The 25,324-nt window shown below is 43.4% G+C and overlaps 1 protein-coding gene across 1 annotated transcript in view; it reads right to left on the reverse strand.

Annotated features, from left to right (window-relative positions):
• The window catches only part of PHLPP1 (PH domain and leucine rich repeat protein phosphatase 1), a 206,032-nt gene that overhangs the window by 20,652 nt on the left and 160,056 nt on the right, over window positions 1–25,324 (reverse strand). Inside the window, exons 9-12 of the mRNA XM_059140758.1 lie at window positions 24,453–24,548; window positions 20,485–20,640; window positions 8,555–8,755; window positions 5,414–5,576 (exon numbers count right to left, since the gene is read on the reverse strand). Coding sequence (XP_058996741.1) covers window positions 5,414–5,576; window positions 8,555–8,755; window positions 20,485–20,640; window positions 24,453–24,548 — 616 coding nt within the window. The remainder of the gene's footprint in view (window positions 1–5,413; window positions 5,577–8,554; window positions 8,756–20,484; window positions 20,641–24,452; window positions 24,549–25,324) is intronic.

Below are 25,324 nucleotides of genomic sequence, written 5' to 3' on the forward strand. Positions count from 1 at the left end.
TCTTTTTTTAAGATTTTATTTATTTATTTGGCAGAGACAGAGCACAAGTGAGCACAAGCAGGGGGAACAGCAGAGGCAAACGCTGAGCAGCGAGCCTGATGCGGGGCTCGATCCCAGGCCATGGGATCGTGCCCTGAGGTGAAGGCAGCCACTCAGCCAAATGAGGCACGCAGGCATCCGGCATATCAATTTTTAAAGATGACTATATATTGTAGAGCACGAGTGGGAAGGGCGGAGGGACAGAGAATCACAAGAGGACTGCACACTGAGCACGGACCCCGACTTGGGACTCGATCCCGGGACCCAGAGATCCTGACCTGAGCTGAAACCAAGGGTCGGATGCTTAACGGACTGAGCACCCAGGTGCCCCCTGTGTATCCGTTTTCATAGCAGTGTGGGCTGGAGGACCTGCCGGGTCACTGCCTGTGCTGCCCGCACGCAGCCGTTTCATCTCCTAGCTCCGAGCGACCACAGCCACTTGCTCCACGCTCCGGGGCACAGCCAGCCCCTGACCCGCCACCCTGGCCACGCTGTCCCACAGCTCTGACAGGTGCGGTGGCGGGGGGGGGGGGGGTGCGGCTCCCAATCACCTCTGCACTCCCTTGCCCTCACAGGGTGAAAGCTGCTCATGTAATTATTCCTGTCCTTATTCAGACATGTATATTGTTTAAACTACCCCACCTTTCATCAGGGAGTTGCAAAAGACCTTTAATCTTACATAAAGCCTCCTTCTCTATTACAAATACTGTGATTTTTCTCCGAACAGTTTCACTGATTTTCATTATGAATTCATTAAGCAAATAAATGCAAGAAGTCACCCAAAGGAACATTGATTTGGTGCCTATGAAGCGGTAGAGGATAAGCCAGACATCAGGGATCCACAGAGATGATAGCCCAGCCCCCCCCTCCCTGGGAACTCATAGGCCAGAGAGAATAAACATCCTACTCCAGCAGCGGATCAAAACAGGCACAAGTGTGCACCGTTGCAACAGCAAAGGGGTCACTACTGACACCTCTGAGAGGGCTTTCCAGGATGGGACTTTGGTGAGGCATCAAAGTTAAAGGTAATGTTAGGAGATCTCCTAAATAATTATTACTGACCCAAATTCTAGGACCATAAGGTTTCTGGCTTTCAGATATGCCAGGTAAATGCCTGGAGGACCTTTCAGGTCTGTGAGGTCAGCTACTCTACCCAGCTCACCTCTACCTGGTCCCTATCTGTCTTCATTTGCATTAGCCTGCTTTGGAAAGAATTAATCCCTTTTCTTTCATCCTTTGACCCAGCCATTTCCCCGGTTTCTTTGCGTCTTTATCACGAAGCGGGATCTCGCTGTCTCATCTCACCTTGAAACAAGAGCGAACAGTTTGATTCCAAGGGATAGTCAACTTCTGCAACCTTTGTTCTCCAGAGTGTGGCATATTAAACATACCTCATGCTTCACGTCCCGGTGAAAATAACACAGATCCTAGAGATGAGTTCACTCACCTTATCTAAGTTGTTCTTTACTGCCTAGTACAACATGAAAATAATCTTCTGAAGAATAAAACATTTAAAGATCATCCAGTATTGGATACTGATCATCCAGTAATTAAAATCAAGATGCCACAGGAACATGCTACATTTAAAACAGAAGTTGCTGATATGGTGTCAAAACTACAAATTTCACTCACCATATGTGTCACTGATTCATCTACTTAAACCACACTTCAAAAGAGGTTAGAGTAAGTCCCTAATTGGAAGTTACCCAACTAGTATCTTAGGAAACCAAGTGCCATATTCATGGTCACCTTTGCTATCTAGATTCATTATGAGTCGCCAAAATGTGGACTTTAGCTCAGGACCAGCCAAGCCAAGTCTGAGTTATATGGTGACTCCAGGGTCATGTCGTCTTCTCTAGCTCACTGAGAGCTGATCTATGTCCAGAGGGAAGCCTGTATTTTAGAACCAGGAGAGAATATAACCTGCTCTGGGAATTCCGGACTGGAGGTAGAGAAGATTCATCTGAAAATGCTAAACAAAGGTGAGGACAGTAAAACCAAGGAACAGAAGTACTCTGACTTTGGGTCCACTTGGGCTCACCGGAAAATTCTGAAAATACACGTTTTCCTACTAATAATGTATATGACCTTCCTGCCCAAGTACAGAAATCGATCCCTGAGGATGAGCAGATCTCACTGGAAGTACCACAGTGAGAAAAGGCCAGACCTAAATTTTATCCGAGATTAGAAGGTACATATGGTTTCTGTTTTAGGGGTATATGAATAATGGCTTAATTTTTCAAGTTAAATAAATATATTTTAGCACATATATTTTAGTGCTAAAATATATTTTAGTAGGGGAACTTGTTTACCCTTTCAAGTAATAATTGGCTTTGAAGCTTTGGTAACAAAGCTATGAATAAGCACTTTCCTTTAAAGTTTGAAAAGATGAGGCCACCCGGACAGGACAAGCTAGTTAAACATACTAGGGCCTCTCCCTCTTTAAATCATGTTCCCTGCTCAGCTTTTATAATTGCAATGATCGTCATACCTTTTATAAACTACTTCATGATTACTTCATTTTCAACCAGCAGTAGGAATATCACCTAGGCTTATCAACTCAATAATAAAGTTTTAGTCCAGGCTCAGTAGGTCAACTTAGGACATTAAAAACATGCTCATTTAGAGCTCGGTTCGCAGTGAGGATGCTCATGGGTATTTTATCACTTGAGATACAGCACGTCTTTTTACCAAGGATTTTCTTTTGGGTGGTTTGAATGTATGTAAATACTTACACTGCAATTTAAAATACTGCCATACGTCAGAACACTGACATACTCGTTCAGTTCTAAAACAACAGAGCTACTACTTTATAAACGCTATCTGCCCAGGGCTGCAGAATGTATGCTTCTGTATGTCCCGGATCGTTGATACAGCTCATCACCACTCCCACCCCAAAGAAAACCCCCAACAACAAGACCTCTCTCTACTGGGAATGGAAGAGCTGGATCAGGAAGATGGGACATGGGGCACCAGGGAGGCTCAGTGGGTTAAGCATCTGCCTTGTCATGATCCCCGGGTCCTGGGATGGAGCCCCACATCGGGCTCTCTGCTCAGGGGGGAGCCTGCTTCTCCCTCTGCCTGCCCCTCTCCCCACTTGTGCATGCTCTCTGACACATAAATGAATAAAATTACAAAAAAAAAAAAAAAGAGGATATTACTAACACACAGAAACTGCTAAGATATAATATGTGGGACAACATGAAAAATCAAAGACCAAAAGAAAGAGAACCATTAAAAAAGCAGTACCAGGGGCTCCTGGGTGGCTCAGTGGGTTAAGCCTGTGCCTTTGGCTCAGGTCATGATCTCAGGGCCCTGGGATCGAGCCCCGAATTGGGCTTTCCGCTCAGCAGGGAGTCTGCTTCCCTCTCTCTGCCTACTTGTGATTTCTCTCAAATAAATAAATAAAATCTTAAAAAAAAAAAAGTAGTACCCGAAGTAAAACTTTTAAAGGAGCTGTATGTAGTCAGGTGCGGACAGAAGTCAACAGGGGAGACGTTCAACAGAAATAGAAGGCACCAACTTTAGAATCCAGGAAGCCAAGAAGAGTCTAGGAGAGAATTCATTTTCACAGAGCAAGAGTCAGATTTTGCACACTCTAGTCAAAACCTGAAAAGTTTAAATGTCTACATGTATCTGTATTTTTTTTTTTTTGTATCTGTACTTTTAAACTAGATACTTTAAAAAAAAGAAAAGAAAAGAAAAGAAGAGGAAAAAAAGAGCCTAACCCACAATTTAGAGTTCCAGAACATCAAAAGCCAGGAGCAGGAAGGACGACCAGCCAACGGGAGGTTCGCGGGAGACTCTTCCCTTCTTGCCCTGGGTCCGACCGGCCACCGCGCACGGAGGTCCCTGTGACAGGCCCGCGCAGGAGAGAGCACAGAGCGGCCCCAGGGGCCCAGCACAGGGCAGCACAGGAGCCCTGGGGAGCTTAGCTACTAGGCTGGTGCTGCAGGCGATGACATGATTGTTTCAGCAACAGACTCCCGCGTTTTGCTGCCCTGCAGCCGGAACCGATGCTCTGTATAATCAGCACCGCAGCTGGACCACATCCCGGACCACACAATCACAGCGAACCTTTCCAGAGTTCTCGCTCCGGCCACCGCGAACGTGCACACGCGCTCCTCCCTGTCATCCTCCCAGCCGGGCCGTGAGGAAGGCCCGCGCTTGCCCTCTCGCAGCAGCTCAGGAAGCCGCCGCTGGGGTCCAGCTCTGGGTCCGCCTCTTCGCCAGCGTGGAAGGCACAATGTGGGCAGTAAAAGTTGACCCTGGCTGCTGGCTTGTCGCCCAAGTTCTGCACTGCCCGCGATGTAGCACACGACAGCGCGCTCGTGGCAAACACATCGCAGGCTGCAGCACACACATGCACACACTGAGGAAATGGCACGTGCACACCTCGACCACGCAAAGGTACAAAAGCGGCTACGATGAAAGATTACGGGGGCTCAAGTGTCCTCCAATGTCTGCACCTTGCTTCAATCTGAGACACAAAGCCCCCATCGCAAAGTCCCTGAAACACGAAGAGTGGCCGAGTAGGATGCCTTCTGCTCCCTTTCAGATTACAATGTGCTCCAGGCCTAGAACCGCTAGAGTTCTAGAACCCTAGAGTTAAGTTTCATTAAGCACAAAACCAATGATCAAAAATACTAAGATGCAAATGAAAAAAATCCATGCTATGTAAAGAACTTCTTACTTTTGTGCCAAAAAAACACGCATAAGAAGTTGTCAGACGGCTTTCATTCTGGTGCCCTGGTTTCACCCTATGATTTACCCCAAGTCAGGAGTCAGGAACTGCACACTGCCTCTGCCCCCAATTTGCTGTCTTTGGGTACACAAATCCCTTCATTATTCAGCACCCCGATATCAAACGGGAATAGCATCTGTTCTGCTAATCTCACTAACTTGAAATGAGTGTTCGGCGTATCTGTGTGGGGACTTACTACAGACCGGGTGCCGTGGTGTTGGGTGCTACTTAATTGGAGGGAGTCTGGGCCCACGTGTGCATGTGCTACTGTTAACTTTTCCAAACTGCGGTCAGAGTTTGAGTGACATACTCTTCGAGCCTCTGACCCAGCCTGGAAAGGAGGACAGCATTGTTAGACAGATGGGACAGAGTTGGGGGACTCTATGGTTAGCCTTAATTCACACAGCAAGTATGGACAGAGCCCAAAATAGAATCTTCCCAATTCCTAATCATTTTTTTTTTTTTTCCTCTCCCTTGTTGACTCGACAGGGAAGCCCGGGAGTTAGGAGGATGGAGGATGGAGGACTGAGCCTTCAATCTAACAAAGGTGCAAACATTCCGGACCGATGAACTGGAGGAAACAGCTCTTTCCTGACCCGCAGCTGGGAGTTATGGGATCAGCCCACATACCTTGATTTCCGGGAGCTGCATCACCTCAGGAAAGACTTCGATGCAGTTCGAATGAGCAATCACGGTGTGCAGGCGCCGGCAATTCATGATGGTCGTCGGGATTGCTTTCAGCTTATTCCCACTGAGGTCGATTTCTTCAAGCTCCTCCAGTTTCGCCATTTTACTAAAAAAGAGAAAATCCAAGCGGGGGGGCCAAAAAAGAATCATAAGGCAATTTAAGAAAAAAAAAAAAAATATATATATATATATATAAAGGGAATTTACTATGAGTCCAAAGATTCTTTAAAGGATGATGTGTATAATATACAGTGTTAACTATAACAGAATTACAAAAAAGAGATTCCCTTGTAATAGCCATGTTAACAAACAGGACCATTTTTCAGTAGTTTCTGAGTGTTGAAGTACTTTAATACCTCCTTTTGTACTACAGAACAGAAACTACTAACTTCATCTCTTCAAATGAAGCCAAAACAGGAAAATGGTGTCCCTTTCCTTTAAAACTCTGTGTGTGAATTAAGGTATCCCAGCAATAATCACTATGCTATGTAGCTTAGTCCAAACGCCAATAAAACTCCTACTCAGGTGGGTCAAAAGCCAGTGTAAGTGCTTTAAAAGAACTCAGTCTGAGGATTTCTTTGTATTGCACTGAGAACTCCAGGGGGTGAAGAGGAGAATGGGGCTCTAGATCACATGAAGGTGTGCTTTCTTCTAAAACCCTACTCCCCAGATTCCTCCGACATCATTCTTGATGGTAGCATGGTGGGGAATATCATCTGGATCCTTTCTCGACCTTCTGGTGGTGCCCAAGTTCAAGCCACTCCCTAAAGAAATTTTTCCCATCTCCCATTAAACATCTACAAAAGCAGACTCTCTCTAACCTCACTTTAATAACATGCCCTAATGTATCAAACACTTTTAAGAATGTCTTTTGTCGTTCAACCTTAATCTAATAGTGATCATCATCATAATAATAATTATAGTAACTGAATGAAGAAAATTTCAGTTAGGGTTTCTCGCCCTTTCTGTAAATCTGGAGGAAATAACCTTCTACCCCTGCAATCCTGTAACAGCATCTACCACCCCTCGGACTCTTTCTATCACTGGTGGTGCTGGATCTTAAAATCCATAGGATTCCCAGTGAGTGTAACTTAGACTTATAACCTGAATCACTTAGTTTACAACTGTCGATACCTCCTCTGTTCATTACGGCTGCAAGTGTCCTAATAAACCTTTAAAAAAGTGAGCAAGAAATCTTTTTATTACTTTTCTTCCTGTCATCTCTCAAATATAAAGGCTATTTTATGTGCTTATCTTGATAACAAATATATGCTGGAGATACAGTAAGAACTAAGTTTTTATCTGACGACATCGGGTCCTTGGATATCCAAGCAGCTGACACAGCATCGGGTGTGCTATGGACACTGCACACGTGGACACGGATGGAATCCAGCTCCCACTGCCTGAATCTGGGAGACTATTACTTTTTGGAAAGGAATATGGAGAAGTCAATGAGTAATGGGGCATGAAAATGACTGAAAGTATAGAAATCAGGCCCAAGAGAGAAAAAGTTAAAGAAGTTTCCATCCGTCAACACATAGAGAAGGCGCTCACAGGGCCGGACCACTGGAGCGTGTTCTTAGCTCGGCAGCTATCTGCACACTGCCGACCCTAGGCCAGCCCTCACTGGATATATGGGCCTGATGGGGACCAATCACAGCTCTGACTCTTAAGGAACTCGGGGTCCTCAGGGGAGTTCCTGAGCCACATCACAATCCCCAGGGAGACTAAAATTACAGCAGAATGGATTTTTATGAGGTGCATAAAAAAATTCTCTGTATTTAGGCTGATTCTAACTGGCATGGGTCACGGCATCAAAATTTGAGTTGATGATCATTTCCCCTGCAGGGCTTGTCCACCATCTCAAATAGGACCATGAGTCCTTTTGGAGATATAATTGTTATGTGATGACCATGTTTTCCTTCAAAAATATCATCTCCTCGGGGCGCCTGGGTGGCTCAGTGGTTAAGCATCTGCCTTCGGCTCAGGTCATGATCTCAGGGTCCTGGGATCAAGCCCTACATTAGGTTCTCTGCTGGGCAGGGAGCCTGCTTCCCCTCTCTCTCTGCCTGCCTCTCTGCCTACTTGTGATCCCTCTGTCAAATAAATAAATAAAATCTTCAAAAAAAAAAATCATCTCCGCATTCCAGAGTAAAATACTATGTACACAGTAAAAGTACATAGAAGTAAAGTACACAGAAGAAAAAAGGTTTAATCATTAACATCAAATGAGAGGAAAAAGTAAAGAAATAAAGATATACGACAACAACAACAAAAAAACAGAGCAGTACTGGAAGTCAATGCATATTTGCAATGCAGAGTAAGGTTTCAATAGATTCGTAGCCTTGATGGCAGTGAAAGGAAGCTGTGCCAATGCTTCGCTCTGTCCCAGGCGCTGTAGTTAGCAGCAGAACACCAGAGAGGTTAGTGTTTGCTTCTTTCATGTGTGGGTGTGTGTCCCGAGTCCTGACTTGTTTGACAGACAAATGCCAATGACACGGAAAGCGGAGTAAGTCCTTCTAGGGTCAGTGTGGGGATTTAGTCAAAGTTAGACGCAACGCTGCTGCTCCCCCAAATTAGAAGTTCACATTACAACAGAATTAAAATTGGAATATTCCGAGAGCCATAAATTATTTATAATGCTACAGGGTGTCTGTGGTTGCACAGACCACCGCTGCTTTTTACACCACAGCACAAATATACAAGCCAGGAGCTGATTAAGAACCGTCAGGCATCCTGCTTTATGTTCTAATTCCCAAACACCATATTAGGGTAATTTTAAAAAATCAATTGGTTAAAAAGAGCCAGCAGGAAAAAAACATGCCCATGAAGCGACATGCCTTATTTCGAAATCACAAGTGACATCGTAGTGACTGGGGCTCTGGGCGCATTCAGATTAGGAAAACGACCACGTCCCTCTTTAGGGAAACGTTACTCGTGGCTAGGATGAAAGACAGCTGTGAACAGGGTGCGGAGGAACGAGCCTCACACGATGTGGGAAACCAACATTTGATCTTTTGCCTTTCCATCTCTGAGTCCATTTTCAGACACGCAATGGCGAACGTCGCTCAGGGATCTTCTTACCTTGCTGGGAAACTCTGAAGCCGGTTGTAGGCCATGTGAAGGATCTTTAGATGGGGGTGTCCTGTCAGCAAGGGCACGCACTTGTCCGTGAGGCTGTTATTGGTCAGATAGAGCTCCTGCAAGATGCTGTTCGTCTCTTCAGAAAGAGTGGCTGGAGGAAGCGTTTCCAGTTTGTTTGCAGATGCGTTCAGGAACCTCAGGCTGCGATGACAAAATGCAACAAAATCCCGCTGATAAGCCAGAGGCCTAGCCCAGAAGCCTCCACAAATCTAGATGTTTTCTGACTGATAGCGGGCATCCTGGAAACTGGGTTTAGAAACACGAACTTAAAAGTAGGCCTTGCCTTTACCAACAGGCACACGAATACATAACTTCACTATCGCCGATGAACCCGGTGACTAGATGTGTTAAATAAAAAAGATAAAAATCAATTTTTATGGAAGCACAAAGGGGAGAGGAAGTCGTTAATTTTAGAGCTGGTAGGGAGTTGGAGGGAAAGTGATAAGGTGAAGTTACTCTTCTGTCTTAAGGAAGAGAAAACAACCGCCTATTTTTAAATAAAAGAGGCCTTAGAGTAATAAAACAATTAGGCAGGAGGGCCACAATAAACAAAATCACACAGTGACTGCGTCCTTTTCAGTCTGGTGTCCCACCACAGGGGTGGACCCGCATTCACAACCACAGGCCACACTCTCTGCTCCGTACTGAAACGACGGGCTACTACCCGGCAGCGAGAAGCCGCACAGCGACCGCTCCCGTGAACAGAGCGATGGTGCCGGAGAGAAGAGTGTGAAGCGGCCGTTCCAGAGGATTCACTGCACGAGTCCATGATCATCAAATTCAAACTCGGGCAAAACTATAGTAGGGAGCGTCTGGGCGGCTCAGTCTGTTCAGAGCCCGACTCTTGACTTTGGCTCAAGGTCATGATCTCAGGGTCATGGGATAGAGCCCTGATATGGGCTCCACGCTCAGTGGGGAGTCTGCCTGAGTTTCTCCCTCTCCCTCTCTCTCTGCCCCTCCCCTCATACACACATGCACACTCTCGCTCACTAAAATAAATAAATAAATCTTTTAAAAAAGAACTTGAACAATTAATGTATGCTCCTAGAAGTCAGGGAAGGGAAGTAGTATGGAGAAGGCTTCTAATTTTTCCAATACAAGAATGCTTTGGTTCTTGATTTGGGTGCTGGTTACACAGCATGTTCATGTAATTCGTCAAGTGCTACACATATGATTTGGCTCCTTTTCTGTATTTATATTATACTTCAATAAGATTTATATTAAAATAAACAAACAGGGTGTCTATGGTACTAGGTGTCCAGATGACAGAGTGAAAAACAGCTAAAACGTGAAGAATGGTTTTAGACCCTCGCTAACTAAATATCACATAGTCCTTCCACAGTTGCTGTGAAACAGAGATAAACATAAAATGCAAAGCTGGAGAACGGAAGCAGAGTCCCTGCTGCGATGAGGCTTCATGTCCCTGGGAAGAGAAGGGACAGACAGAAGGCGGCTGTGCATGGCTCCTGAGTCCCACAGGGGACCTTCCAGCCTCGCAACGGACCCACACCGTGTGGGCTCCGCTGTGAAGCTGCAGCACCCGGAACGTGAGAAGTGGTCTGCCCGTCACACTCTGCACTGCGGTTACCGAGGTCAAAGCCACCTTGGATCCCCACCTGGAAAAGACTGTTAATGAACCACCTTTCTCTGGTTTCACAACCACTTGGGGTTGAAACTTTCAGCGTCCAATTCAGGACTACTTTGCCATATGGTAGGAAAAAGGAACAACGTCTTCCTTAAAAAAGACTATGGAATACGAGGTACAGTTATTTTTAACCCTGGACAAAAACAAGGCTTTTTATACAGGAGTCATCACCAGGACTTGCACGCCAAGCTCTCAATCCACCAGTCCTCCCCAATCCTGCAAACTCCCCACACATACTCACACACACACTCCACTTCCACTACTTGTCTTAGGAAAAGCAGCTTCCCCAAAATAGAACATTTTCCATTAAAGAAACACGTATTCCGTTGACATTTAAAAAAAAAAAAAAAGGAAGTTAGAAAGGGCTGTACAGACCATAAATAGTCATGGGAAATTATAGTCGTGTGTGCGCCACAGAAGAAAATAAAGGTCATTCATGCAGTTTCTGAAATGGTTTTGAACTAGGAAGGAAACCAATTTCAGCACCGTAGTTCTTCAAAGTATTTTTATGAGTCTGTTTCATTAGGTCCCACTTATATCACCTGACTTAAATACCCTGGTAAGAGTTTCTTCGGTGAAGGGTTAGAACAAATTAAAATGCACTGCCCCGAACATCATGGCTGGGGTTGGCTGGGAAACGATATGACAATCTCATTAAAACTTAATAGTCTAGGCAATATATAGTTCCGGACACGATAAGAGAGAATTCATGAATGTTTGCATATTTTCAGGCCAAAAAAGGAGGTAATGTTGTTTTGAAAGGAAAAAAGACTGACCAGTGAATGCTCACCTAGAAAGCTGCCAAAGGGACTTTGAAAACCCCTCACAACATCTGAATGAAGGGAAGAAAGTGATTTCCAGAGAGACTCTTCCTCTCATCTTGTTGAAATTTGCTGCACTGAAGGAGCTATATACTCTTTGGTGGGAAATTAAGAGGAGAAAAAAAAAAAAATCCCACATCTTAACCCTCCAGGAAATGAAACTAAGTTGAAACTACATGGGCTGGTTCCAGAGGATCTGATTTGAACTGAAAGGCCTGACTGAATCATCTTGTTAGTTAACGGTCAGAGAGCAAAAAATTGGGCTAAGAAGATTTTTGATTATAATGGTCTCAGGAAAATTCAATTCAAAGACCATCTTCTTAAAAATAGAAATACTTGTCCCCCAACCTCACAGTGTTTCAGCAGAAGACAAACTGGACTGGCTTAATGGTCTAGGTGCTGCACTTCCACCAGAAGGAGCAACTACTTTAATTTTCCAAAATTTCTCCAGTTCACTTAACAGTTTAACTCAAGAACAGGATATACAACCCTGCTCCCTGCTTTCAAAACCTCCAAAAAATATCTAAAGCACTGAGTTTGGTCTCAACTCAAGATGATGTGATAACCTCCTTGAGCCACTGCCTTCTAGATTTTTGTGATAACAGCTTAACAGATAAAAGACTGGTTCCCGTGCCAAGAAATGTTTCATCCATATAATCCTCTTCACTAGGCAACCCTCCTCTGCTAAATCGAAAAAGCAGTACCATATGACTGCTTTCTACTCATCTGTAAGGTACTCTGTGGAGACCATGGCTCTTCCCTATGGTCTGTTTCATTCACTTCTCCAGTCATCACATGCCCTCTCTTATTTCACCAAAGACAGAAATGCAAGGCGAGAAAAGTCAACTTACTTGGCAATTATTAAATTGTAATTAATGACAGAGCCAGAAATAAAACCCAGACCTCATTAATCTTAAGAGTCCATGAGTCCCTAACACATCTCTCCAAAATTCAAATGTTAAAAAACAGTAATATTAAAATATTTTCCTGAGGACAATCTCATAGGCCCTTCTCTCAGAAATGCTGGAGGTCAAGCAGGGCACCTGCTGGGTGGTGTGGGGACCACATGTGCACAGTACTTTAAAATCCATTCTTAAGAAAACTTAGTACTCAAAAACTTGCAGAAAGTACAAAACTTGCAGGGAAAAAACTCATGCACAGCTCCTGCCCTAGAGCATTTGGAAAATTGCCCACAACAGCAGGGAGACAAATCCACTTCCTGCTTCTTGAGCAACTGCTCTGTTCTTCCTTGGCACATTCTGTCCATCTGCTCTGGCTCATCTAGGTTTTTTTGTTTTGTTTTGTTTTTATTTGTTTGCTTTTTAGTAATTTCCACCACACTCTTCAATTTTACAGCCGAATTCTGTCACTGAAACAAAGCACAGGATTTGGTATCAAAACAGATTTACCTATTTGTAGGTATACCAGGCATTTTGCATTTTAAAAAATAATTATTTATTTTAGAGAGAGAGAAAGAAAGTGCGTGAGCAAGCGGAGGGAGGGGCAGAGGGAGAGGAAGAGAGAATCTCAAGCAGACTCTGGGCTGAGTGTAGCCCAACACAGGGCTCCATCTCACAACCCTGAGGTCATGACCTGAGCCAAAACCAAGAGTCGGATGCTCAACGGACTGGGCCACCTAGGCGCCCCAGCATTCTGCATTTTAATAATTTTTCTAGCAATCAGTACTGGGACTTGTATCCTATTAAAAATGCAAAAGGTTAAGATACCAAGCCCAGCAAAACTCTTCTACTTTGAGACAAAGCCTTGATTTCTGGCTTCCAATGTTCCAGAACTGTGAAACACTCTCAATTCCTTATCATCTGTCTGTACAGAACACACTTTAAACAATTTCATCTGTCTTCACAAGGCTGAGAATTCTTAAGGGAAGTGCTTTCAAATGTTTGATGGTAACCAAGAGTACAAACTACACTGTACATGACCACCCAGTCCAAATGCAACATATACATGCATAAGTAAAAGTTTCACCGAAGCACTGGGTGGCTCAGTTGGTTAGGCGTCCAATTCTTGATTTTGGCTAAGGTCATGAACTCAGAGTCGTGGGACGGAGCCCTGCATTGGGCTCAGCCCAGAGTCTGCTTGTCCCTCTCCCTCTCTTCCTCTCCTCACCCCCTGGCTTGCTCTCTATCTCTTAAATAAATAAATAAATAAATAAACAAATAAATAAATAGAATCTTGCGTTGCCTGGGTGGCGCAGTTGGTTAAACACATGACTCTTGGTTTCGGCTCTGGTCATGATCTCAGGGTCGTGAGATTGAGCTCCATGTTGGACTCTGCTCTCAACCCAGTCTGCTTGAGATTTTCTCTCTCTCTCTGCCACTTCTGCTTTTGCTCTCTCTCTGAAATAAATAAAATCTTTTTTAAAAAGTAAAAAAAAAAAAAAAAAGTTTCACAATCACGACTTAACCTAACTCTAACAATATTTTCTAACCTACTGAATTTTTTCAAGTGCTGGTAGAAACCCACTAAATTAATGTTATACCCCACTAATCAATTTGAAAAAAGAGCCACAATTATTAATTGCCTAGCAACACCACCTAATAGTGGGGATTCCAACCGAAGAAAAAGTGCATACAGTCTAACAGAATTATCATTTGGAAGGTATGAAAATCTGCCTGGCTACAAGGCTACCAGGTAAAGGAACAAAAATTATACACATGGAAGAACTGCTGAATAAGAACACAAAAAGAATTAGTTTTAAAAAATTAAGTAAAATTAATTAAGAATTAATTTAACACTTATGCAATACTACAAATTCATCTATAGACCTTATACCGATTTCGTCTATTATCCCACTGATGTCCTCCTCTGCCTGGTCCAGGATCCAACCCAGAATCCCACATTACATTTTGTCATCGTGCCTCCTTAGCCTCCTTTAGCCAGTCTTCTTTGTCTTAAACAACTTTAACACCTTTGAAAAGTACTAGACCATTATTTAGTAGAATCTCTCCCAATTTAGATTTATCTGATGTTTTATCATTAGAATAATGTGGTGCATTTTTGGCAAAAATACAGAGAAGTGATACTGTGCCCTCCTATCAGAAGGTACATGATTCTCAAATTCAACTCCCAGATACTCTTATTAAGTGGATCAGGGTAAGGCTTCAGAATTCTGTGGAGTTAAGGATTCTGAAGAGGGACCATGCTGAGTCAGCAGAACAGAGATACGGGTCAGATTTCTGCATCTTTAATATGTACCCCAGGGCATTCCGAAGATAAACTTGGAGAAACACTGTAATTTTATTCTCAAAATATCAGAACTTCAAAAGTTAGCTCTCTTCACTTAAACAAAACAGTGTAGGCAACTTAGCTCTTAAAAATGCCAGAAATATCTGTCTTTGCCAAAAGGCACCAGTTGTCACGGTCAATTGATCACGCTCTCCAAATTCTGTTCCTGTTTAGTCCCCTTGATATTTACACATGTCCTGAGTCACTAAAACTTACAGTCTGTAATGTGACTAATACTCAGGGGATATTTAATAATCACCATGTATTACATTTGCACATACACTCTCCCCACTCCCACCCCCGAAAGCAGCTTCTACTGCTTTAACCAGGGATGAAAACAGACCCTAATGTCCACCAACAGCAGGAATCCACAACTCTCCTTAATTAAAGGGTCCGCTGCGGTTCTGTGATTAGACCGGCGTCCCAGAGCAGCAGCTCCCCCGCCATCCAATGAGTGGGCTGCTGTGAGACAGTCTGGGAGGGGGTCCTCACTGAGATTTCATGAAGAGAAAGGTGGCCGTACCTCATCCATGAGCTCCGGTGACCCCCGGGGACTATCCACCCCACCCTGCCTGCCCATCTGTTGATAAAAACTAATTATCTGAAACTCCTGGGGGCTTCCATCAAGGAGATCTTTAGCTCTGAGCAAAAAGAGGTAAGATGAGCGACGGGGACAGTGAGATCTAGATTGGAGTATTGCCAGTTCACCCCAGCCAACCAAATCCCGCCCCCGTCATAAGTCACAAAATCACAGCCAACTTCTCGGCAACACACGGTCCATCACATCTCACATCTGTCTACAGTTTTTGAGCTGCCAGTGAAAAGCAAGTCAAAATAAAACTCCAAGAAGAATCCAGAGAGTAAACTCATAAGCTAACATTGCTGCTTCAAGCCCTAAGAATCTTAATAAAATTGGTCTCAAGTTTTCTAGGAAGCATAAGATACTACTAAAAGTCATCTGATTTAAATCAGGTTCCCTTCTCTCCTTTGGTTACCAAATACCTTCTACCACCAGGTAAGGAAGATGAACATACACAAGTCTAAAGCTGGAATGCTTAACAGACAACATCATGTAATTAAAACCATGACACTGGTTTTAGCAGGCAAGATTCAGAGCTAAAGAAAAACTCACAAAGAAGAGAGTCGAAGTTCAGTCTTTTGGTCTGTGTCTAATGACTCATGTTTTTCTGACAGTTCCCTTCCAGCTTCCAAGCACAAGCTCCGCTTAGAGCAAGAGCTAAGCCATTTATAACTTAGGAAGACTTGTGTTCAGGCCCTCTCCTCAGTTACATAACCAAAGACAGAACTGGCCATGGTAATTTATTACCACAAAAGAAATTCTTGAAACAAGGAGCACCTATATATTTTTAAGATTTGTGTTTTGGGGCTAACTGAATGGAAGGAGGCCTGAAGCGAGGTTTCATTACTGCCTGAAACTGTTCACCCAACAAATAGCTCCATATTCCCAACAGCAAAGGGCTGTTCTTCACACAAGGAGCCTAAATCAAAACCAACATATCGTTTCCCCTTTTACCCTCTAAAACCCACTTTTTATTCTGGTTTATTGTGTAGTTATTTTAAAGTCTGCATTAGACGGCGAGCCCCTTGAGGGCAATACCGATGTCACTTTCAATGCACTGGGGCACATGGCTCAGTGACTTCAACGTCCTGGGTCAGCGAGCTGTTGGCCTGGACCATGCAAGTGAGAACGAAACACAACCGAACTCACCTGCAAGACGCTTGTCACAGAGACTTTGTCCTCAAAAACCGTCTTTCACATTTTGAAGTTCATGTTTTCTGGATTCATCTGTTCCTACAACTGTCAGTTTTGGTTTATTCCTTCCCCCCAAACTCATCAAACCTAATACACAATATTGCTACATTTTCCTGAATATAAATTATGCCTTGGTAAAAAAATATATTTTTAAAAAATTTAGGTAGAGGGGTGCCTGGGTGGCTCAGCCAGTGAAGCGTCTGACTCCTGATTTCAGCTCCCGTCATGATCTCTGGGTTGTGAGATGGAGCCCCATATAGGGCTCTGTGCTGAGCTGAGCAGCGAGCCTGCTTCAGCCTCTCTCTCTCCCTCTGCCTTTCCCCTCACTGTGTGTGTGCGCACGCTCTCTAAATTAAATAAATAAATAAATAAATAAAATTTAGGTAGATTAAACCTCCATTATTTATGTTGTAGAATGGGGATAAGTAGAAGTAGTAACCACTTACAAACCAGTAAATAGTTTAGTGAAAATCATTATCAAATGTTCTGTGTTTCTTGTCTTCCAGCTAAAGTAATATAAGGATGTTGTTCAAAAAGACATTCATCGGGCACCTGGGTGGCTCAGTGGGTTAAAGCCTCTGCCTTCAGCTTGGGTCATGATCCGAGAGTCCTGGGATCAAGCCTCACCTCGGCTCCCTGCTCAGTGGGGAACCTGCTTCTCCCTCCTCCTCTCGCCCTGCTTGTGCTCCCTCTTCTCACGGTGTCCATCAAATAAATAAACAAAATCTTAAAAAAAAAAAAAAAAGCATTCCTCAATTTTATACTATCCCTTTCACATCCATATCTACTGGAGAGGACCGAAACTCTGGACTCTTCTTTCTGACTCAGAGTCATGACTAATAATTACACTGTGTTGAGAGGCGGCTATTATGGTGGTTGGAAAACAAAAGCCCTGAAATATGTTTTCTTGAAGAAGTTCATTTGCACCTTCTTCAGTCATTTGCTCTCCCCTCATAAAATAAAGGAGGATGCCTGCTCCTTGTGATTCGCCCGGCGTCCCACCCGGGACTCGGCTGCACCACAGCTCCCCTTCTCGGGCCTGCCCTCCTCCTGCCCTCCTGCCCTCCTTCCCAGAGCCACGGAGCCCGGGAACACCCCCCACCCCCAGGTCGCAGCCGGCTCTGGAGCGAGCCACCCGGCCAGCCTCGGGAGGGGCCACTGCACCCCTCAGCCCGCACCGCCGGCGCCGCCGGCCTCCCCGCGACGGGGGTGTCCCCCTTCGGAGGCTCAGTTCAGGTCCCTAATTCCCCACGTTGTGCTACTGGACATATTCAGCTCCCACAGTCCTTCCACTTCCGAATTACAGGCTCCGTTGGGGAACCGTCGCGGATATACAGCGCGGGAGGGCCGAGAGGCAAGTGAGCGGCGCCAGGTCACAAAGCCAGCAGTTGGCAGAGTCACCCGTGAAGGAAGCTGAGTGACAGCTGCCCCCCGCAGGGTCTCTTCTGAGCAGGAGCACAGTCTCCCCGACGCCTCAGGGACAGGTTTCCCCACCCGCCCCAGCACCAAGGAGAGTCCCTGCCTGCTTCCTGATCGCTTCCAGAGAATTAAAAATACACAGAACTGTCCTTTTTCAAAATGAAGAAAGACTCGTGATCTCCTGGAAAGTCCCAGCGCGATTCCTCTACTCTCTCAGCCACGGGCTTATCAGACTTGGCCAGATTCAGAATCGGTTTGATCTCAGACTCGTAAATCCGATTCTATCACTTGTTTCTGTAGATTCAGTGTAGACGCCCAGGAGAACAAGGAGATTCTCAGGATAAACCGCACCCAAGTTTTGCCCAGTTGGCCTTACAGAAGAAAACACGAGGTCCCAATATCACTTAGAACTGGGCGCAGGGAGGACATTCGACCCTGCAATGGTCCTGAGCACAAAGAACACGTGTCCGTAGCTGCCCACAGGCTGTGCGCTGCACAGCGGACCCTGGAAAACAGTCTGAACGGTACCGACCCACTTTACATGGATTTTTCCTAATAATATACTGCTGTATATATTTTTTCTCTTATGATTTTCTTAACACTTCTCTAGCTTACTTTATTGTAAGAATACAGTATATAATACATTTATAACATACAAAATATTTGCCAACTGTTTATATTATCAGTAATGCTTCCAGTCAACAGTAGGTTATTAGCAGTTGACATTGGGGACACGAATTTCTGATTGTGTGGTGGTTGGCGCCCCAACTCCCACGCTGCTCAAGGGTCAGCGGTATTCTGATAGGACTGTAGAAGTAAGAACAATTCTCCAAATGATCTTGAAACATTGCTCCTTTTTTGTCAGGGGAATGATAAAGCACTGGACAATTACAATGTAACAACCCCATTTCCTCACAATTCCATTGTTTCTCTGGAACTATCCCAGTAGGAATTCTTTATACCTTGCACTAAGTACTGAGAATAAAGGTTTTTTTAAAATGAGGAAAAAAGAACAAAAGGAAAAGCAAGGGAGAACTAGATGTGTCCTCTGTCCCGATCGGGGCGATGATTATAGGGCATATATGCAAAAATTCATTGAGCAGTATGCTTGAGAGTTGTACAATTTTTTTGACAATAAGCTATATTTTGATTAGGAAGGTTGGTTTTTTGTTTTTTTTTTAAGTATACAGAGGTTTGTGTTTTTTTTTGAAAAACCGGCATTTTTTTATTCAGGTGTGTATAAAAACAAAACAAAAATCTTCAGTGATAACAAGACACCCCGTTTCCCATCCGAGCAGACAAAGGCCTGAAGCTGGGTCCTCTTTCTATCCTAACTGGTAGTTTCCCTGGATGAGTACAGACCCTAAAAGTGGCTCTTGGGACTCTTGTGAATCTGTCCCTTGGGTAAGAAGTGATCATTTACAGCACATATGGATTATGGTTTACACAAAAATGTCCAGTTATTTTTTCCTTCTGACCATCCCCTTCCCCCTACTTCCTGAGATGAGATGAGAAGTCTGGGTGTAGGAGGAGGGGAGAAAAAAAAAAGAAAACCCAAGGGTAAAGGTAATATTTAAAATTCCTCAAGTTTTCTTTTGTTCACTAGATAAATATTTGTTGAGCACCCTACTTTATTCCAGACATGCTGCAAAATGCTGAGGATAACACTCTAATTAAGACACAGTCATTGGACACAGTGTTCACAACCTAATAGTGGGGACAGGGCGTAAACGAGAAATGATAACACCCTGCGTGATGAGGATCATGACAGAAATAAGCCTAGGGAGCTTGGTACACATGGTTGGGTGTCTAATTCACTTTAGGAAAGCAGAGCTTTTTTCACCGATAAAAAAAAAAATCACACACATTGAAAGATATTTCAAATTTATATTTTAAGGCAGAAAGACCCACCATTGTTTTCTTCTTTAAGAGAACCAGAAAATTAAACCTTACTTTTTTGTCTTTCTCATGAGGTATACTAAAGGTTAAAGCTTTCATATCATCCCTAAAGTTATGGTCACTCACTAAAAATAAACATTAGCAGAGGTCCAAATGAGGCAGGCCATGGGGCTGTGAGCATTTTTGTACGATGCCCAAGGGCCCTGAGGCAAACAAGATGTTCCCAAGGAAGGTAATGCTCAGTTAACCTAACCCTTTCTTTAAGGGAAGTTCTGCATGTGGCAACTCTCCACAGAAAAGAGGTATCACTGGGTGTTTAAACTAAACTCCCCCTCAAATCAAAACAATGTATTTAACTACTTAGTGACACAAACTATTTAGAAAAGGTTGTTCTAAAGAAAATAATTTAAATGCAAAAGGAAAACTGTGGTAAATATTTGTAAGGACAATTGGTCAGAAAACAGCAACAGCGAGAGACATTAGCAAACTCTAGGAAAACTATGTCTGTCACCCCGAATCACAAATATGTGAAAGCAAGACCAGAGAATCCTCAGATAATTCAGTCAAGATGGGAGCAGCCTGCACCAGTCACGACCAGGTAGCAAACATGGCCTCATTTGATAGCTACACTTCCACAGCGCACACCTATGAACGGCTCAACTCACTTCCCTCCAGAAAGCAGCAAAATTAATGAGGGACCTACAGGATATCCTACCAAAGAGAGAAGTGGCTGGCAAAGCCATTTTCTTGGTAAATCTCAGACAGATAGTCAGAAAATCCACAGGAGGGGCGACTGGGTGGCTCAGTTGGTTAAGCGTCAGCCTTCGGCTCAGGTCATGATCCCGGGGTCCTGGAATCGAGTCCCATGTTGGGCTCCCTGCTCAGCAGGGAGGCTGCTTCTCCCCCTCCCTCTGATTCCTGCCCCCTGCTCATGCTCTGTCTCTCTCCCTCTCTAATAGATAAATATAGAAAAGAAAAGAAAATCCATACGAATGGTGGGTCTCATACCATGTGAGACAAGAATGCTGAGGGGGTTTCTAGGACGCAGACAGACAAGCTACTTTACCTGTCGGCCTTCATCAGCAGGTTGGGCGGCAGCTCCAGGAGCTGGTTGTGCTGCACATCCAAGACCTCCACCGAGGTCCTCTCCAGCCTCTCAGGCAGCCTCGTCAGCTGGTTGTGTCCTGCCAGCAGCTTCCGGAGACTACTGTTACAAAATAAGCTGTGCAGGGGGACAAAGACAGAAGGAGACTTACTTAGCGCTAACCTGGAATGAGGAATGGGAAAACGAGCCCGAGTCGAATACTTAAAACGATCTCTCCAAGGAAACATAAATTCATTCTGAGCAACTGCAAATTCCTATTAACATAAGCTCAAGCTTGGAGCTCTTACATTTTGGTACCTTCCATACTGTAAAACAAAAAAAGAAACAAAAGAGGGCAGGAAAAACTATGGACAGGAGTATTGAACAATGCAGGTCTACTTAGTAGAAGAGAGAAAAACAAGTTCCATAGATGACCCTGAAGAGACCAGTCCACCCTTGCCGAACTCGGAAGGTGCGCGTGACAAGGCCGCAGCTTCTCGAGGTAGGGCTCGTGTCCTGCGTTGACGTGGAACACAGGTGTTTGACCCACAGCAGATCCTCAATAAACATAGTCCATCAATTTTTACCTACAGGATCAGCATCAAATAAGGATTCTTCTATCGGTCAAACTTTTACAAATACCAAATGATAACATGTTACATTTTTCCTCATTTGCATTTCACAACCACAATATTTCCTCCTGTCTTCACTTCCCTAAGTCTGTATATTTTTCTTTTCTCTCTGGTTTAATGTTAGACAAAACAGACCCCTCCCAAAGAGAAGGAAATGCACTCAATTCACTGTTCTCTTTTGCGCCTAGCGAGCTGTTTGGAACTCTATTGATTTTTCTTCTATGGGAGAGCAGAACCACAACGAATGATGAATACTTTAATCAAATATAAAGTGGCTGGATGACCAATCCCGACTTCTGGGACAGTTGTAGAGAATGAAATAGGCCGCAGGTTTCAGCACAGAAACGTGGGAACTGCGGCAAAGCGAGATTGTACTTTGCATCAGGATCACTCCGGAGGGAGACCTCGGGCACAGGGCTGTTGGAGGACAAGGCCGCCCCCCCACCTCCTGCCCTCCACCCTCTGACCTCCCTCAGGGACCGCCACGGCCAGTAAAACCACTCCACGTGATTGATGAACTTCGTTCACCTTAAATGTTAAAACTAGATTGTTCGCTCACAGAGATGGACGCAACCTGTCTCCACGCCGTGAGGGCCCGGGCCACCACGACTGGTGTCTGGCCTAACTCAGAAGGTCTGGACGCCAACGCGACGGGACCGATGGTCCAGCATGGTCGTTCGGTCACGGTTTTCACAGGGGGTGGTCTCTCTAATTCACCTCGACCCAGTAATTCAGGATTTGGTTCACTAATTTTACTGTCTTACTGGGCCTGGGGTACAATTTAGGTTTCAGAAGAGAGAATGTGTTATTTATTATTTACACACACACACACACACACACACACAAACACACACATTTCATCCTTAAATAAATAGATAACTGAAAGATGACAAAATCTTTATCTTGATTATTCCAAATAAAAAAGTGATGTTAAAACCGCAGTAGGAGTCTTAAATGCTAATTATTGGACTTAGCTAAATTTTCCTGCATACTAAGCATTCAAATACCTTATTTTCCTTTTTTTTTTTTTAAGATTTTATTTATTTATTTGACAGAGAGAGAGAGCACAAGTAGGCAGAGAGGCAGGAAGAGGGAGAGGGAGAAGCAGGCTCCCTGCAGGGAGCCTGATGTGGGGCTTGATCCCAGGACCCTGAGATCATGACCTGAGCTGAAAGCAGCTGCTTAACCCACTGAGTCCCCCAGGTGCCCCTACCTTATTTTCCTTTTAATACATTTCCAGTTCTAAATATTAATTTGTTTTGTCAAATCCTTCACATACATTGCTTAGGTAAACAAAGCCTATCAAATCAACTTTTAAAAAAAAAAGATTTTATTTATTTATGTGACAGAGAGAGAGATCACAAGCAGGCAGAGAAGCAGGCAGAGAGAGAGGGGGAAGCAGGCTCCCTGCTGAGCAGAGAGCCCTATGCAGGGCTCGATCTTACTGGGACCCTGAGATCACGACCCAAGCCAAAGGCAGAGGCTTAACCCACTGAGCCACCCAGGCCTCCCTCAAATCAACTTCTAATGGACTGCTGTCTTGCCTGAATAGTAGATCAATGACAGGGCTGGTAGTTTACAACTACACCGCAAATAAGAAAACAGTCCATGCTGTTTTTGTCCCATGTGTCATGCACGTAAGCACACACACACACACACACACACACACACACAAACACACATTGTTTAATCTCTTAACAGGGCATTTCAAATTTGCTTTGAACAAGCATTTGTTAAGCTCCACAAACAAGCCTAGACAACGCAGATCAAATCTAAGATTAATTAACTTTGAGGAAAACTGGACAAAATATCTGTTATCTTTACTTAATTGTTGGGTTGGTGTACACACTATCTTTGTTGCAGCCTACAGTGAAAACAGAGGCCTTAGATGCCATGGGCTGTGATCTGTTGGATGGGTGAGGTGGAAGTAGGGAAGAGAACAGAGAAAACAGAAGAAAGGTAACATTCCAAGATTCTTTTCAACAAATTCTTTTTTTCTCATTTCACATTTCCCCCAAAGATAGTAGCCTATCTTGATTTTTGTTGTTTTGTCTTCTAAAAGGGTCTGTCCCAGTGTCACACTGACACACACTGCTATCCACAGGTCACAGCACCAAACCATCGTGATAATGGTGATGGGCTGCCCCAGGTCACCAAACGCCTCAGTCAACACAAAACTCTGAGCAGAAAGCATTTTCAGACAGACTGAAGTTCCAGGTGTAGCATATGGCCGAGGAACAAAATAAAATCAACTGAGCTTTCTAGGGATTGAAATGTAACCTAGATTTTTTTGATGAGATCTACATTCTTACGGTGTTAACCAACAGAAATATAATGCAGGCCACATATGCAATGGTAAATTTTCTAGGACCCACATTAAAAATGGCAAAAAGAAACATAATTCTTACACTTTATTTGGTCCGGTATATCCAAATTATTATTTTAACATGTAATTAACATACGGTATTAGTGAGATACTTAGCATCTATTGTACATTTTGTATGTTGGCACTTCTCAGTTAGGACTAGCCATGTGCTAAGTCTCCAAAGTCACGTGGGACTAGAGGAGCCACCATGGACAGCACGGACACACACATGGTATTTCCGTCATCATGGAAAAGTCTACAGGATAGTATGGGAACAGCCTACCTTTTGTTATCAATTGCATGGCTAGTCACTAACGTCAATAGTATTTTGTACTGAAATTCACTTACCCGAAGATCTTTGTCTTATCTACAGACACTAGATCTCATGACATGGTTGTTACAAATCTTGCCATTCAAGTGAAAATTATGAAATAAAAATAATACACATTAAGACTGGAAAGAGAAGGAAAGAAAAGTTCTTGGACTTGGATTCCAAATTTCATACCAAGAAAAACATAATCTAGTTTGCTTTTTACTATGTTTAATGATCTAATTATCTTTTTTTTCCCCCCTGAAGTTATGTTTAAGTAAAACCAAGAGTTATTTATGGGGGAGGTAGACACGTTAGGTCAACAGACAGAAGTGAAAGATTCTGAAAGAACTGAGATTACAGAGGTGAATGTACTGTTTGCCGAGTTCTCAAATATTGCTTATTTAGAAACATCCCCTAAGCACTGCCCTGTGTGGTTCTGGAAAGCCTGGCTGACAAAGTCTCACCCTAGTCTTCACCACATGAAGAAAGTCTGTAATTCAAAGCCACCACATGAGGTAAAAGATAACAGAAATAAGGTTTTAAAGCAAAATTTTTTAAGGAGTTCAGAATAACAAGCTAAATTATTTTTAAAAACTGCTTATCTAATTTGCAATCCTCTCACCAGATCTGTAACACTCACCGTGCAGGAAGTTCACATATTTGATTATGGCCAATATCCAAAACTTCTAGCTTCCGGCTTTCGCAGACCCACTCAGGCACGTTTTCTAAGCAGTTCCTAAATATAAGAATATACAATTTTTCCTTTGATTGGAATTTGACCTAAAATATGGTTTGAAACTCAGAATGATTACATAAAACAAATAAAACTTCAAACAAAATACCAAAGTATAGTGAATATTAATCAAAAGGATATGTATATGCCTTTTAATCTAGTAGCAAGATGAAGTATGACAACGAAGAGGAAAGAAAGAAAAAGTAGAAAAGAACACAGTTATGTCATATCTAAAGTCTTAAAAAAAAAAGGTCTGATTCCCAGAATTGCTGTATTAAGCAGGATATATAAACCTATGCAAGCTTACCAAGAGGATGTCTTATTATTGGAAAAAACAAACAAGTAAACATATATTCTTCCAATTAAGTCAAGTGGCATAAAACAGTTTTATTTTTCCAATTTACATTTTTACCCTTAAAATACTTCTCAACTCCAACAGGTATCATGAAAGCACTGCTGTACCTCATAGATAAAAGGAAAGAAGAGTCACCAGTGAATTGAATGAAACAAGTGAACTAAACTAACGCTGGCTTTATCATTACAAGATCTCATCACTTCTTAGACAAAATCTACTAAAATAAGTGCTACCCCATTCATGCATGGTTAGCTTTTTCTCTTCCTTCTCAAATATGTGAAATGACCAAAGAATATAAAGCGGTATGTACATTATGAGGGCAGTTCTTTAAAAACAGATGAACATTCCATGGAAATACGATGCTTGGGACAGGACTATATCAAAGTGAAAACCGTTGTGATATTAAAGGTGGTGGCATTATGTG

This window comes from Mustela lutreola, chromosome 11 (assembly GCF_030435805.1).
Source record: "Mustela lutreola isolate mMusLut2 chromosome 11, mMusLut2.pri, whole genome shotgun sequence".
Taxonomy (NCBI): Eukaryota; Metazoa; Chordata; class Mammalia; order Carnivora; family Mustelidae; genus Mustela; species Mustela lutreola.